Below are 16,844 nucleotides of genomic sequence, written 5' to 3' on the forward strand. Positions count from 1 at the left end.
CACTATTTAGCATGCTATATCTTGTTTGTTTTATCCATACAAAACCAGAATTGTTCCAGTAATTGTTAGCTGAGCTACTGATGGTTGCAGCATCACATTTAGAAACCAGAGTGGTATCAGTCTTCTCATCTAAATCTCAGCAAGAAAACGCAAGGCATATTTTCAAAACAAAATCTGTTTCTTTACGGGCAATGCTACAGGCACTTTGATTGTGACAGTTGATGTAAAAATTGGCAAAATATGTCACGACAGCAGTGTGTATATAATGCAATGTGTTTGTGTAATTGTACAAAGAGATGGAGCAGATCAAAGATAAAGAAAAAGAGGGAGGGTAAATGGCTAAGCAGAATTTAATTTGATGTGATAAACATGTGCCAGGGTCAGAAAAACACGTGTTAATTATGATCCTCCATTTGTATTTGTTCATATCTAATATTGCTGTGAGTGTAGACAACAGCTCCTTTTAGCTTTCATAATGCCGGCTGAATAAAGTGTTATCACATTATATAACGTTATGTAGCAGGTGAAATGAGGCCAAGCTGCCATGTCCTTAGATGAGACGGTGGTGGTGCGGCACACTTCCGTAGAACACTGTGTCACTGCAGAGGGATTTTCTTCTGAGCCATAATGGAGCAAACATGAGCAAAGGCTTTTCTTAAACAACGTCAGACCGCAATTAAAGTTCAGAGGCAGCAAGGGCATGTAAGGATGCTGCACAGGGGAGGAAACAGAAGAGGAACATTCAAAAATGTGCCTAGAAATAAAATAAAACAGAGAGAGTAGTGCTGACAGGTGACAGTCAGCTGAAGATGATCAATAGCCATCGGTGTTACCTTCTTCCTCTAACAGCTAACTGCATCCACAGAGTGACAGCCTCCTCCTTCCCTTGTCCTCCTCTCCGGACTTCCCGTGAGGCCTGGTTCAGAGTGTATTTTAAGCTTGTCCCCACCAGCTCCTGCAGGGCACTTTATGTAACATGCCTTTGCCCGTCAACTTTGCCTAACACCTCCCAGTTCATCTGTCTGACTCCGGGTGCCTGTTTTTGTAAAGCTGGTCAGCTGATGTAAACAGTCTTGCAGTGAGTCTTGTCTGTGCCACCCACTTGGCAAGAACAGGGCACGGATATTTATATCCATGCTGCTGCCCACCACTGTTGCAGACAGAATCCAACCTGGAGCAGATAAATTATGAAGAAAGATGATGCTGTCTGAGGCTGGGGAATATCATTCTGAATGCAGTTTATAAATGTTCATGTGTGTACTGCCAGGCTTTTAGAGCTTTCCTCTGGGAAACAACTGTTACCATTGTTCTACAAGCATCATTAAAATAAATTCACAGTACTGCTACCACCACAAATTATCAAAAAACAGAGAACTATTACTGTTGATACTGCATGGGCAACACTTCTTCATATTTAAACGATAAGATAAGTCGATTGTCAAGTTTCCCAAAATGACATATATGTCCGTTCGAAAGTACAACAACAAATATGACCGTTTCGAGCATTGGCAAGTACCAGTCCAGCAACAGGCTAATCTGACTTTCAGTAGGTTACGTAAAATTTTATTTAACACATGAAAAACGTTGTAAAAAAGGTTGTAGTTTGATTAGGTTTAGGCAACAAAACTGCTTACTTAGTTTTAGGAAAAGATCATAGTTTGGGCTGAAATAAGTACATTGCATAAGTCCCGTCATGTAAGTAATTTTAGACACATGACATAAGTCATTTACAAAATGTTATTTAACTTAAAGGTTCGAGTTTTAGTGCCATCTAGTGGTGATGGTTTCAAATTGCAGCCAGCTATTCATAGTGCATTCATGTACTCCGCGGATTTTTGATTGGCCTTTTATTGTGGCCAGCCTAAGGCACACCTATGCAATACCCATGCTGTCTGATCAGCATCTTGATATGTCAAGGCAAAGGACTAACACACAGATTTGTGAACAATATTTGAGAGAAATATGTCTTTTGTGTACATAGAGAATGTCTTAGATCTTTGAGTTCAGCTCATGATGAATGGGGGTGAAAACAAAAGTGTTGCGTTTATAATTTTGTTGAGTGTAATTCAGCACTAATTATTAGGAACATATATGTAAAGGGTAACTATGGTATTTTGGTATTAACTTTCCATGTTTTTGTGTCTGTGACTATTGGGGACAAATTCTTTTTGAAATTCGTCAAGTATTGAGCAGCATTGAAAGAGGGCTGCAATGTAACCTTTGCGGGCAATTGTGCCTCGTCAAAGTGCGTTCACTAAAGTGCTTGTTTTTGCCACTGACAGGCTCAGATTGTTATTACAAGTGTTTGACAACATTATGCAAAGGATCTCTACAGAAATACACCTGTTTTTAAAGAGTAAGATCGAGAACAGTTGCTTAATCGCTCTCATCAAAGCCTCCAGACTCCATTGACAAAAAAAGGAATTTTACCTTGCAGAACACAGGAGTTGCTGGTCTACCGCTGCCTCTGTCGTTTAGAGGGACATTTTAAAGGGATAAAAACACCAAAGTCACAAAGCGGTTGACCAAAGAGGTAAAATTACAGTTTTTTCAAACAAATCAGTGTTGAATTCAGACATGTGGTGCATTGTTTATGTTTTTTATATTGGGCTAGGTAATAATGATTGGGACAGAACATAATAAACATTTATGTAAGCGCTGAAAACAAGTATAATATTATAATTATGATTTATATTTTTTGAAAACCAGGACATTTTAATGTTTTACAAATATTTGCAAGGACTCGGGACACCTAGCTTGAAACCGGGACAATCCCTGGCAAACCAGGATGTCTGGTCACTGGGTAACAGCTGAATGTGACTCTTTCATTGTTACGGTTTAACTCGTTTATTTTCAAGGCTGTGTTTTATTTCGTGTATGCTGTTCAGTTTACATGTTTCAGGCAGTCAGTGTGACTTATAGTCCCCCTGTAAACATTTGCAAGCTTCCCTGAGGCATGAGATGTTTTTCAGTTGAGGCACCGTGCTCTGTTTACAGCGTTATGTGACCTCTTTTCCCTGTAGGTCAAAGCAACAAGGTGAGCTGTTCCATAACAGGCTCTGCTAGAATGTCAAGAATTCTCCTCGAACTTGTTGAACTCATATGGTTCCTCCTCTCTTTATGTTGTTTTCCTTCTAAGTCAGTCGACTGCAGCGCTTGTATTGGGTAATGTACTATGAGGAAAGAAAACAAAACTGTCAATGCGATGATGCTGAAGTTTTTACTCTCACTTTACAGATAAAAGAATCCAGTAACCACAGAATCTACTTTATCTGAATTTAGGTCTTTTAACATCTTATTTGTGTCATTTTGTGACACTTTGTTTTTTTGCTTCACCTTGGAGACAAATGGTTTGCTAAGATCCTCTTAGAAAATCATTTTTTTTGTGAATTTCCAAAGAAGTTTAAGGCAAAACCACTTTCTCAAGTAGATGCGTTACATAGACATATTTCAAAAGCTGAACAGATGTATGGTGTAACCCACTTCCTGTTGCATCAAACGGACGTTGTGATTTTGTGAGTTGTTCTTGTATTAAATGTATGCACTATACTTGCATCTATACGAGCAATACAATAATTAACTATCTTATCAAACCCTCAGGGGTTTTTTTCCCCCGACTTACTTGTCCGTTCATCACGTGACTAAGTTACAGCTGTAGCAAGTGATTAAACATTTAAAATGGCTATCTCGGAGCAGTAAACATGGAATTTCTTACATCTTCACATTGAAGTTAAATGAAAAAGAGCCAGAAATTCCCAATAATAACACATTAATTTATAGATACATTGTAGATGTAACTGACAGAACTGTCTTTTCTTAAGGTACAGGGATAAAAACTCATCAGGGGAAAAAACACTTTTAATATCCGCTTTACAATGTGGATTTACAGTGGATTTTAGCATAAGATATAGAGAACAACTCACCTAGAATTATGAGATACAGAAACAGAGCGGTGTTTGCTTGTGTGCATGCGTGCGTGCGTGCATGTGTGCAAATGAATGTGGTTTTGGTCTTTACAGCTATAGCAACTGCTGTTTGGTCAGTCAATGTTAGGAAGGTTAAATGAGTAGTAACGTACGTCAGTAACGTTATTCTACAGTAGAGATTCATAAGGCATGTGGACAGTCAACAACTGACCTCCCAGAGAGGGTCCTCCTTAGGCGTCACTCTCAGGTGACTGTTCTCAGGTGTTTTTTTGACAACTCAGAAGGCGTGGATCTCATCTCATTCCCTCGTTGCAAAGGAGAGCAGTAGCCCGGCCAGTAGATTGGCCTACTCCCTTTTAATGCAACTATCAGCACACGGTTTGCTTGCTGTTTGTGCCAGGGATCCATTTTATTGAGCTTGGAAGTTCATAACGCCTGAGTGACACATCATTGCATGCAGTTGAAGCAGCATTCATGGATGGTGTAATGTTGTGAGCGCAAATTTTGTACAGTCCATAAAGTGAACAGAGAATCTGATGCAGCCCACCTTAAATCTCCTCCCTCCTCTGCACTCAGTGAGGCTACAAACCCACTGTCATATGCACTCTATTGTGCCCAGTAAATGGAATAAGGTATATTTTGGGCAAAAACAAACAAATACAGAAATATCTTACATTTCAAGCAGCATTGGGCGGGCCCTCGCACTTGTAGCACGTTGAGCTGTGAGACAGCCGCGTTGCAGATTCTGGAGCTCTGCCAGCACGGCCTATGCGCTTCGGAAGCTGCATGAAGGTGTTATACGTCACTTCCTATGTCTCCTTTGTGGCGCCGCAGAGCACTTGGCGCTACGCAAATGAATATTGCCGTGTGGATGTATTGCAGGACAGTTATCAAGCATGCAAAGATTGGTACAGATTTCAGCATGTACAGTTAAGTTAGGACGACTTCCTGTGTCATGGCGAAGCATGGAACTTCACCGCCACGCCACCGCCACGCCCTTAACTGCAAGTCACAAGTTTTACAACATGGCTTCATCAATGTGTTATGGGTTTGTCCAACCTGCTAGGAGTAGTAAATCACAGCATAAAATATGTCATTTCCTGTTGCCAGCAGGTGGCGCTATGACTTTGAGTGAATATTGGCATGTGGATGACTCTTATAGTGCATTCCATTTTTGGTGCAGATGTGAGCATGTAGACTGAGTCACAACAACTTCCTGTTTTATGGCGAATCATAGATTTTGGACGCCACGAAAACTCACCGTTTGTACAACTTTTAATCATCAAAGGGTTTAGACTGCACAGCACAAATCTGAAGTCAGTCTGACTAATGTGTAAATCATCCAAAAATGACCACAAAATTCAAAATGGCCGACTTCCTGTTGGGTTTAGGACATCACTCCAAGAGACTTTTTGGTACGCCTGGACATGATACATGTGCCAAATAAATTTCATACATGTAGGTGAAACGTGCCACGGGGGCTGCTTCATTAAAGGTCACTTCCTGTTGCCTGCGGGTGGCGCTATGACTATGTGTGAAATTGCCATGTACATGTGTTCAGGGAGGGACTCTTATTAAACTGAGTAGCAACACTCAACAATTTTCTGTGTCATGGCAAAGCATGGAACTTTGCCACCATGCCGCCGCCACGCCACTCCCACACAGTTAACCGAAAACTCACAAGTTTTTACAACACGGCATCGTCAATGTGTTATGGTTTTTTTGGGACAGATTTGAAGTTGATATGGCCAAACCTGCCAGGAGTAGTACGTTGTAGCGTAAAAAGTGACATTTCCTGTTGCCAGCAGGTGGTGATATGACTTTGAGTGAATGATGGCAGATGGACGTGTTCAGGGCAGGACTCTTATTATCCATTTCAAATTTGGAACAGATGTGAGCATGTGTATTGAAGTTATAACAACTTCCTGTTTCTTGGTAAATCGTTGATTTTCCAAATGACTCACACGAGTGGGTGATATTTGTAAGCAGGACTACTAATTCAAATCTATATGTTTCAAGGAACAGCTAACCTGGCTCTGTCCGCAGGCAACATAATCCAGCTCAGTTTTTGTTTGGATTAAACCCAACAAATTTTCTGTGTATTGGATTTCCCATCATTTCGTTCTATTCCTTGAATGTTCAAAAGCATTTTTTTAACTGAACTGTTAGCGTTACAAAGACATAGTCAAACAGCCTTGTATTGCTGTCATTACAGACAACAACACCTTACAATAAATTTGCCTTACAAGTCATATCATTTAACCAAACCCAGAAAGCGTGTTTTCTGTGATGCAACATTTGTGTAGAATATTCCACATTAACAGTAAGTCTTGTTTGGTGCAGCTGCTGTCCTGGGACTATCAGAAACCAAAGGTGATGAAACAGTGAGGGTCAAGGGGCTCAGAGTGTATCTCTCTGTAAACTTCAGCATGTTTGCTCAGGGGGTTTATGTGATATGATACAGTACATGCAGTTCATTGTCTCCTGTACGCACACAGACGCAGCAAGTGTTTACTAAAAAAAACAGAGGTCACACAAGGCTTTCGCCCGAAGACCTCGTCCTGATCTCACACTTGGCACACGAAGCCAGCAAACACACACACACACACACACACACACACACACACACACTCAAAGGCACTACAGAAGACTAGTAACACACAGGGGCAACAATGAGTCAGATGTTGTGTAATGCACAGGATATTAGTTACTGTAGATAAAGATTTGTAATTCAACATGTTGCATTATGCATTATTATGTGCTGTGAACTATTGTGTATGTATCTATTTAAGTATTACATCATTTTGCAGGGGTTGATATTTAAGCACCAGCGTTCCAGGAAGCGACTGTCTGGCCTCACTGTATCTTTGCGTTGCCTTGAAAACACAACTTAAAGTCCCTGCGGTTTCCTAATAATTTCCTAGAAAGGAACTGATATCACTGTGAATTCTTGGAGTAAACTATGGGGAAATGGAGGCAGTGTTGCAATGAGACACCTGCATATCTTCAGAAGCCCTAAAACCTGCTTGTGACATTACCGGCTTAACCCAGTTAGGGGGCCCAAGGGCAAAAATGTGTTTTTCAGCTCCCCACCTACTGCCCACTGAGCAATCTCTGAGCAATGCAACCCTGTCACCTAAAAGTTCCTGTGTAACAAGTAATCCTATGCTGGAATAATTTGTGGTATTACATGTGTTTATTAGGAATATGCATCATGTGAGCACACTGCCAACTGAAACAGCAAAGCTCATATAATTCCATATAATTCTACAAGACAAGCCCACAAACTTAGCTAGCAATGCTAGACATTTTAGTTGATGTTGTACTTTAGTGTGGCAAATTCTCCGACAAATTGCATTTAGTCAAGTTCCCAGAAACAATAAGCATGCAGTAAACGGGGGGGACTTTGTGGGCCCCTCGTGCCCTGGAGGAAGGGATCACAATGTGATCAGCATTCACTTATTTAATTAAGAGGTTGTAGCTGGACTGTTTTGTACATTAACCTCTGTGTATTGTTGACATTGGCTTTACTTCCTTATTGTTTGCGGTCCCACAGACCCCACTGCTGCTTGTGATGATTATGTAAAATAGTAACTGCAAAATCAACCAAGTTTTCCTTTCAGCTTTTCCTTTCCTTCTGACCTTATTAAAACCCAATATGTAAAACGTGTTAAAGAGGTAACTCAACCCTTTGCTACAAACTTTGCTTGCACATTTGTTGAACAAAATCTTTGAAAAACAATGTCAAACTCCCTTACATCTTATCTTTCAAACAAACTGCCATAAAACTCCAATAACAGGCAGAAGAAGCTGATTTTAACTATGCACTCTGATAATCCTATAATTTACTTTATGCAGGCTACTTATATTCATCTTACTGTCTCCTATGCTTCCCAGTGTTATAGCTATAATGAACATCTGTGACGTTGTTTTGTCTTATGCCTACTCCGCTCCTGTGAGAACCTGAGTATCAAGGCTGAGAACGGCTTCCTTGTAGACTCCACAGTTATCTCCCCAGTTATCCTTTCCTCTTGGTCAGATGCTCAAAATCGCCCTTGGGTGTCTGAGCGGTCTGGCCCATCCGAACCGCTCCGGTAGCCTCCTTCTCTGTTTTTTACTTTAACCAATATCACAAAGGCAACTGTTTGTTGTAACTTATTTATTTGTTCAACTCACAATAGGTAGCCTATGTTGTCAGAGCTGGTAAAGGGGGGCCTGCGTCACAAGGACTCCAACCAGGACATTATATGAAGCGCTGTAATCACACCACTAAAAACTGTGATTTATATTCTTAGCTACTTATGTACTTAATCTTGTAGGACTGACTCACAGCAACTGCCTGTTTATGTCAGGCAGAGAAAAAGAGGCGCAACGTTACCTAATTGTTATGAGATTATCCTGTCAGAGGGGGCGGGGCGACGGAGGTCAGATGACGATGATGGTGATGATGATGATGCCTGAATTGCTATGTTATGTGAAAGCTGATAGGAGCTCTCCGCTGGACGGCGGAGCAAGAAGAGGGGAGGGGAGGGGAGGGGGGGGTCACAGAGGGAGGCGGTCTCAGAAACACACACAAAAAGGGGCCCCGCTGGTTCAAGCGAGGATAGGGACCGTCCTGAGCTGAACTCAACCTTACAAATAGGAGCTGCGGTATTCCAAGTGGAGCAGAGTGAAGGTGCGCCACGCCGATGGTAATATTAAGTAACAGCGGTGAGTGGATCTGCAGTGTTAACAAGGAGAGGGAGGCAGAGAAAAGCGCTTCTTCCTGAACAGGACATCAAGACGTTTAGAGACGCCGCACCGACGGACAAAACTGATCATTCTGCAGAGGTAATTTTATTTCTTTAAATGGAGTTTTCCGCATTTAGGATTATTTTTGAAAGTATTTTTTTAATTTCACTTGAGTGTCATTTCGCTAAATAAAACAAGCTGATTAGGGGGAAAAACTTACTCCAACATTTTATTCGCGAATGTAACTTTTAAGAGCAATTCACTATAGGTCTATACAACAACAAAAAAACGTTTTACTTTTATGTAGGCCAAATTGAGTGGGCTACACCAAGACAGAAGTTGCAACTTGTTTAGAAGAACAACAGTCATTCAGTTACCTGTAAATCCAAATTGATTAACTAGCCTAATAAAACTAAAATGCCAGTGATACTGCTGAGTGTGAAGAACAGTGGAGTCAAGCCGGCACGGATAATTAAAATCAACCAAAATAAGATCAGCATGTCCCTGTCAGACATGTGGGTCAGTGCTGCATGAGGCAAGTAAAACAGTCTGACCGGAAACCGAAAGACTTAATTGGCCTTAAGAAAGATGAGATATATATATATACATATACATATACATACACACACACATCAATTTTAACAGGTTAGTTTCACATTGCACACAAGGATTATTCCATCTTGTGTTTAACACGGGTGCTGTGTGCTTATAGTAATGCCAAAAGTCTGGTATGGCTGATTAGCATTGGCCCATATTGAACGTATAATGAGGCTTGACTGCAAGGTTATGGTACAAGTCGCTCCAGTTTTATTGGACAGATGTAATGGGGTTACATAATATTGTGTTGTAATGGCTCTTGCGTAACCACTAAATCCCTGTTCTTGTTTCACTTTGATCACTAGGTGGCACTGTTGCTGCATCCTCACGTCCCATAGATCCTGAGAGCACAGCGAGCACTCGGCACCACACAGCAGCACCCTCCACTCTTGGCAACCAGGGAAGACTCATTCGACCCTTGACAGACGTGATGTTTGAGGAGGAGTCCGAGCAGATGAGGGGGCAGCAGGATGTGGCTGTGCTCCAGGCTCTTGACTCACCTACAGCAGTGACACCAGGTGGAGGAGGAGCAGGAGCAGGTCCTCTGTCCTTCACAGATGAAGCTGTGTCCATCCTGACCTCCAGCAGTTTGTTGGCACGTTCCCTACTGGGCCGCACCTCTTCTGTCAAGCGCAAAGAGAGTCCTTCTTCCAGCATCCGACGCAAGCGTGAGTTCATCCCTCTTGACAAAAAGGATGAGGGCTACTGGGACAAGAGGAGGAAGAACAACGAGGCAGCTAAACGCTCACGAGAGAAGAGACGTGTGAACGATATGGTCCTGGAGAGCCGCGTCCTGGCTCTGCTGGAGGAAAATGCTCGTCTCAGGGCGGAGCTGTTGGCTCTGAAGTTCCGTTTTGGCATGGTCAAAGACCCCTCCAACACCCCTATTCTGCCCCTCACTACTGCTCCTCACCACACTGCTCAAACCTTGACTCCTCAGTATTATCTCCACAGAGGGGATGGAGGCCCCAGTTCCTCAGCCTCACATCCCAGCAACCAGACATGCCAGTTGAACACCAGAGGCTCCAGGGATGCTGGTAACATGTCGGAGGATTCAGGGTTCTCTACGCCAGGTGGGTCCAGCGTGGGCAGTCCTATCTTTTTTGAAGACCGGCTGAGCGACCATGGGAAATTATCTCCCCACAGAGCAGAGGAGCTGAGCTATGACCTCCACCACTCCCCTGCCGATGCCCACCACACTGCAGGACCGAAGTTGGACCAAGCTGAGGGGATGAAAAACCTTCCCTACAAGCTACGTTTCAAGACGTCCAGCAGCGGAGACGCAGGTGAAGCGGCAGGGGACAACAACAGCGCCAGACGCAGCCCCACGCCATCCACGGCAGGACGGGAAGGTCTGAGAGAAGCCCCTAAAGGACTGAGTGGGGGTGAAATGGGTGCAGGGCACTGCACTGGCACATGGCTCCAGCAGCTGGAGGGGGAGGAAGGCAGGAGGGGGAGGCAGTCTCCTCAATACAACGCATCAGCAGCAAGCTACATCCTCCAGCCTCCTTCGACGCAGGGACAAACTGAGGTCCAGTATAAGCATGAGAACACTCACCTGAAGTCTCAGCTCAACTCTCTGAGCGAGGAGGTGGCACAGCTGAAGAAGCTTTTTACACAGCAGCTCATGGCCAAAGTCAACTGAGGACCAGCGCCGTGAGTCAGTTACTGTTTGCCAATGTCTAGACAAGTCTTGCTGTATGCGAGTCTTGAAATTCAGGAGTGCCGGACCATGCCGAAGTTCACAAAGACTGATAAAACTCAACTCTCACGTCTAACAAACTTTCAACAGTGCGTTGTTTTTATTTCAAATACTGTAATATATTGTAATAAATGTCTCTAAACATTCATCTCATAGGCCGCTGTTCAACAAAGACTCAGCTCCAATCAATGTTTCTCAGACAGGGAGTCTTATCTGTAATAGTGTTAAGTGTGTAAGAGTTTTCTCTGTCCCACACCCTGTGATAACTAATAACACCCAACATAAAACTGTTTACATCGCATCATGACAATGCAAGCTTAACTCCACCACCTCACACCATTAAAAAAGAGGTTTTGGTGGTTCTGAAGCCACATTCAGTTCAGATGGAAGTCAGCCAGCGGGTTGTTAACACACTGAGAAGTGGGAAGTGTTTGCAGTTTTGTGGTCAGTGTGATATGACTTACCGAGCATGTTTCCCACCGCTGACAGGTCTGCTGTAAACACAAGCAGAGACAGACAGTAAATAAGTCCTCCAACAAAACCTCCATTGGGCTTCAAGGCTAAAAGAAAAAAAGTTTGTTCTGAATCTGTTTGCTCGCACAAAACCCATTAGACTTTAGATTTTTCAGCACTTGTTCTGTGTCACACAGTCATAGCAAGGAGATCCTTTTCTGAAAGACACTGTAACATGTACTGTTCATGCCCAGTTTGTATACATTTTATTACTGTCATGTTATCTGTAGGTAATGTTCTGTACATTTTCATATTCTAAATAAATACATTTGACAGTTTAAACATCATGGTGGTGAGTTGATCATTACTCAAAACCCAAAAAGGGCACATCACAGTTTTACACTTGAAGTTTGGTTTTAAACTAAAGAATTCTTCTGTCATTCTGGAGGTGGCTCTCTAAAGTTTGAAAAAATAATTTACCCCGACGATGTCATAATGATGTCATCAGGGTTACCTCACCATGCAGCTTGAGACTTATGTTTTAACAGAAAGCCTCTGTTACAAACTTGTGTGGCTGAGTTTGAAAGAAGTGAGCCTTTTGGAGGAAGTGGGGGGGGGTGCAAGTATGGGCACTACAGAGTCGCATTATGGAAGCGTAGGGTTTTGGAGCACAACCCATACTAGAAAATAAAACAAGACAGAACAAGACATCGGCAAGGCTTGGCTGAAACGTGCTGACAAATGGAGGCAGTGAGGAAAGAGGAGTTACTTGGCAGTCTTCTCTCCCACAGTCCCTGCAGACAGACAGAGACAGAGACAGGGGGTGTGTCTGCTATTACTCAACAGTTCTATTAGAAACCCTCCAAACATAAGAAGCTTTATTCATAACCAGGGGATTTGTGTCAATGAAGAATGGACAGCATGAATTTGCAGTCACATTCAGACTAGATAATGATTCTTGTGGTTCGTCATTACACATGAACTTGCTATAGATGGGAATTTGTAGGGGGGAGGGGGATCATGCTACTTTGGAGTCAGTAGGTGGCAGCAAAGACAATACCTTCAGGATCTCCATGGGGCCCCAGACTCTGCATTTCAACATCTACAACAAGATATGAATCATGCTATGGATCACTGCAATTATTATTGTTCCTACATGTTAGTTAGTTAGTTAGTTGGCATGGTGATGAGGGATAGTAGGAGAAATCTATATATACATATATCCTTTGTGGTAAATTGGGACAAAGAACATATATACATATATATACTGTAATTATATGACCTGTTTGTAACCCTTCAATAATTTCAAAATAGAAACACTCATTATGGCTATAATTCTTCTCAAAAAAATATAAAAAAAGATTAGCAACATTTTGTGAGTATAAATAGACCGTGAGTAAATTGCAGCAGCCTGTGGTGAAATGGAAAGGTAATAAGGTAGAGGCGAGGCAGACGCTGCAGGTGTGGAGGGGAGAGAGGACGGGAGTCTGATTTAATGAATCTACTGCAACATGCTGCTGTTACGCTACCGTCCTCACCCACAGCCATGCATCCATATAAAAACCGCAATCCCCACAACCCCCCAACCCCCCATCCTGTTCCCCCCTTTATTTTCCAATGAAAGGATAAAGCCTGTTGCTAGGCAGGCAGTGCGACAGTTGCCATGGGAACGCTTGCAGACATAGCTGGAAGGGGGGAAACGTTGGGCAGGGTGGGGATAAGGATGGTTGCAAAAAGAGAGGGAGTGATGCAGAGACAGAGAGAGAGAGTGTGTGTTTTTTTTATGGGGGAGGGGGATCCAAGTTCATAGCCAGTGCCTCTGCTCCTTAAGTGGTGTTTGTCTCCTCCAGCTAAAGAAGGAAACAAAGAGGTGAAAAGGAAGGCGATCCACATTCAGTTCAAATTTGAAGCTCCACATTTGGGGTAACCCTGTGATAATGCAGTGTCCCAGGGTGTAGGTGTGACGTGGAACCTGAATGAATGGCAGAAAAAAAAAAAAAAAAGATGGTGGTAGCAACTTCACAAAGCTGGGCTGATTTGTAGACTTTGACAGTGTGTATAAAAGAACAATAACACCAAATCAAGAACTAGCAACAACAACAAAAAATTGGTCACTTAGCTTAATTAAGACAGACAGTTATTGAGTGTATTCAACAAACCAGAGCGTGGACAAACACATGAACATAATTACTGTGGTATCAAAGGTGAAAAGTCCTTAACACACTTCAAGGAAACAAAACAATCCAATTATGCGGGATAATTGCTGCAATTAATGCAACTGTATGCACCAAGCTCAAATGTTACTGCAATACGGTGAAATGTGGAACATACCTAGCATCTCTGTGGGAAAATGATGATGATGATGAAAAGGAGGAAAAACGCAGGGCACAGGGTTTTCTGAGCATGCCCTCACATTTACACACACCCCTTTCACTCCCATGCAAAAGATGGTAGCCTACAGCCTTGGAGATAAAAAGAGAGAGTGAACACATCCGCAGCAGACGTCAGCCCTCAAGGCATACATTCAGGCACTTTTCTTCCAGCTTAAAACACTCTGTACTGTACTGCACATTTACCAAGACACTGAACAGACCTTGTGTCTGGAGTAGGATGGAGGAAGATGGCACATCTGACACGAGGACTTGCCTCAATGACAATCCAAACTACACAGCTGCTATTGTCTGCATTGCAAATCATTACGCGCATGAGCAACTTAAATTGTGCTTTCCTCCAACTAAATGGGAGCTGCCCAAAACAAATAATCGAAATACATTTGTTACTTCCTCCTGGGGAGAGTCTGATACACAGCATGTCTGTGTGATAGAGAGCCATTCAACCATTTGAGCTTATTCCAATATCTGCTTTTCAATTAAGATCAGGGGAGTGACACTGACAAAATAGTTCCCCTTCCATGCTTTGTGGCTGCTAGCATGACACACACTCCTGCTTGTGATCAAGATGACTGAAAACACACACTTCAGTTACACAATATGGTTACATCCTGGCCAGAGGAGCCAGTTGAACTAGCTTATTCAACACCGTGTGGCAGAAGTAGATTCAGCCTATTGCAACAATAAAATGACAGGCAAGCTTCAAAGCAGGGGGTCATAAAAATAAAACTCCATTTCACACAAAGGTATGTAGATGAATAGTTACAGGGTGTGGGCCCACTCCAGTGTAATCTTGATCTGATGCTGCACAACTCTGTTGTTTTGGGTGTAGTTGCCACAGATACTTATTTTCTGTTGTATGTGAACCAGATAGGACATGAATCCACATCATTTTGTAAATTCAGTATACTTACTCCTATACTTTAAGAACAGTTTTGATGTACTTTCCTTCAGTACATCTGTTCCATGCTACTTTATATTTCTACATCACTACATTTCTGTGTTTACTTCATCTCATTTACCTGCATATTTACCAGCCATGCCTTGTGGGTCTGTGTCATTGTGGCAAAATGTGTCCCTGGAGTTACCTACAGTAAGCACAGAAGCGGTTTTGAGTACTTTGTCAGGTGTCAGGTATATGCCTGCCTGCCTGTCTGTCTGTCTGTAGACAGATTTTGTCAACATGATACCGTCATGAAACTTTAGGCCTACAGGTGAGGAAAATGGAGCACAAGTTCGAACATGGGTGTGGTCTGACCCATGAGTACTGAGTGATGTAATAATGGGTCGAAATGGTCTCTTAATTACTTTTAATACAAAACATAATCAGCTTCTAAAACAGCCTGCATTGTTCAGTGAAAAATATTCCCTCTTATTACATAATTTCAGTCTGCAATATGCTTCAAGGAAGAACTTCTTTAAAATTCTAGTAGTAGTAGTATTTGTTTCAACAAGCACTCAACAAATTGACATAAAGTAAGTATTTTCAGCAACATGTGGCCTATTGAAAGTATCATACCTAAACAAATTCATTACGCAGAGAAAATGGTCCTTTGAACATGGTTATTTGATTACTGATTCCCTGGTGTAGCCTACTCACACTAGGCGAACCGTACCGTGCCAGAGCCCGTTTAATCGCCAAAGTCCGGTTCGTTTGACCAGTGTCATCGGTCCGTGCGGTTCCCGCCCGACTTGAAGAGGTGGGCCCGGGCACTAGTGTGATGCTAACTGTGCTTGAGCACAGAACCTTGACACAAACTCCACTGTGCCATGCCAGAGAGAGTGCTTTTTTTCAAGAGTGCAGTGTTTCCCACAGAGTGACTGTTGATATTGCGTGAATAGATGCGCAGCACTCTGCAATCAACTTACTTAACTTTTAAATAAGACTAGTAAAAAAAAAAAAAAAATCACATAACAATATGTGGCGTTGATAGGCTACAAACCGATGGATGGGAAACGCTGACAGAGTGATGAAGTAAATGTGCTCAGCGGGGGACAATCGTGAACGGTACAAGGCAACCGGGCCTACGCCAGGTCGTGGTTGGTTGAGCTACTTTTATTTAGTGTGTGGGCCTATCTTAGATTTGGTCAGGTCGGTTCAGATAACTACAAATCATATTAGGCTATATAATCTCATAGCCTATTTTAAAAGCTAAAAAGTGGCATAAAATAGAAATGGGCTACTCAAGGAAAGTGCAAATAGGGCCTAAGCCTACATTAAAACTCTACTTCCCAAGTAGCCTACATTACTTGAGAAAAAGTAGGCTACTATAAGACAATAAGGGAGTAGCCTATTAAAGGCACATTAAGCAACAATTCAACCTTTTGGGAAATGCGCTTAGGCCTCTTTGCTTTGTTGGGAAGAGTTAGCCTAAATGAGAAAATAAACACCACACTTATATTTGTCTGGTAAACATACAGCTATAGCCTACAGCTAGCAGTTGATCAGCTTAGCAAAGCATAAAGACTAGAAACGAGGATAGCCTAGCTCTGATTGAAGGAAACAAATCCACCTACCAGCACCACTGAAGCTCGCTAATAAATAGCCTATATTATAGCCAATTTAGTTTGCTTTTATACAAAAAACAATATGGGCTATGACAAGCAACTTGTGGTATTACAAAGTAACTGTTCGCCCTATTTCCAGTCTTTATGCTATGCTAAGCTGGCTGTAGTTTCATAATTGTACAACCAAGAGCATGATGCATCTATCTCTTGGCAAGGAAGCAAATATTTGCCCAAATGTTGAACTATTCCTTTAACTTAAAGCTGGTCTGCTACCAGAGGGGGAAAAAGATGACAGCACACAGTTTCTCAGAAAACCATATGCCTGTTAGACAAAGTCTGGTAAGTAGCCTCCACGGAGGATGAGAATCTGCTTTTCCCAAAACTACCACCACTGCAGTGGTACAGGTTCTTTTTTAAATCTTTGCTCAAGGCTTGTTTCTATGCGTGTCTCTGCGTGCTGCCTTTTGTAATGTCTAGTAACCTTATTATGGGTATCATAGGCCTTCATCTGGCTTTGAGCCTAGTACCTCCCCCTCC

General features: G+C 42.4%; 1 protein-coding gene across 1 annotated transcript; it reads left to right on the plus strand.

The window, feature by feature from the left end:
- The first annotated feature begins 8,508 nt into the window (after positions 1–8,508).
- Positions 8,509–11,756, plus strand: nfil3-6 (nuclear factor, interleukin 3 regulated, member 6). Its single transcript, XM_038693526.1, has 2 exons — positions 8,509–8,756; positions 9,560–11,756. Exon 2 carries the CDS (start codon positions 9,685–9,687, stop codon positions 10,897–10,899), a length of 1,215 nt encoding a protein of 404 aa, XP_038549454.1. The 5' UTR covers positions 8,509–8,756; positions 9,560–9,684; the 3' UTR covers positions 10,900–11,756.
- The last annotated feature ends 5,088 nt before the right edge of the window (positions 11,757–16,844 follow it).

The sequence above is a fragment of the Micropterus salmoides genome, unplaced genomic scaffold (genome assembly GCF_014851395.1).
Source record: "Micropterus salmoides isolate LMB-PRFRI ecotype aquatic unplaced genomic scaffold, ASM1485139v1 Ms_hic_scaffold_10, whole genome shotgun sequence".
NCBI lineage: Eukaryota > Metazoa > Chordata > Actinopteri > Centrarchiformes > Centrarchidae > Micropterus > Micropterus salmoides.

What these genes read in the sequence shown, in the direction of transcription:
- nfil3-6 (XM_038693526.1), top strand. Translation starts at nt 9,685, where the DNA reads ATGTTTGAGGAGGAGTCCGAGCAGATGAGGGGGCAGCAGGATGTGGCT.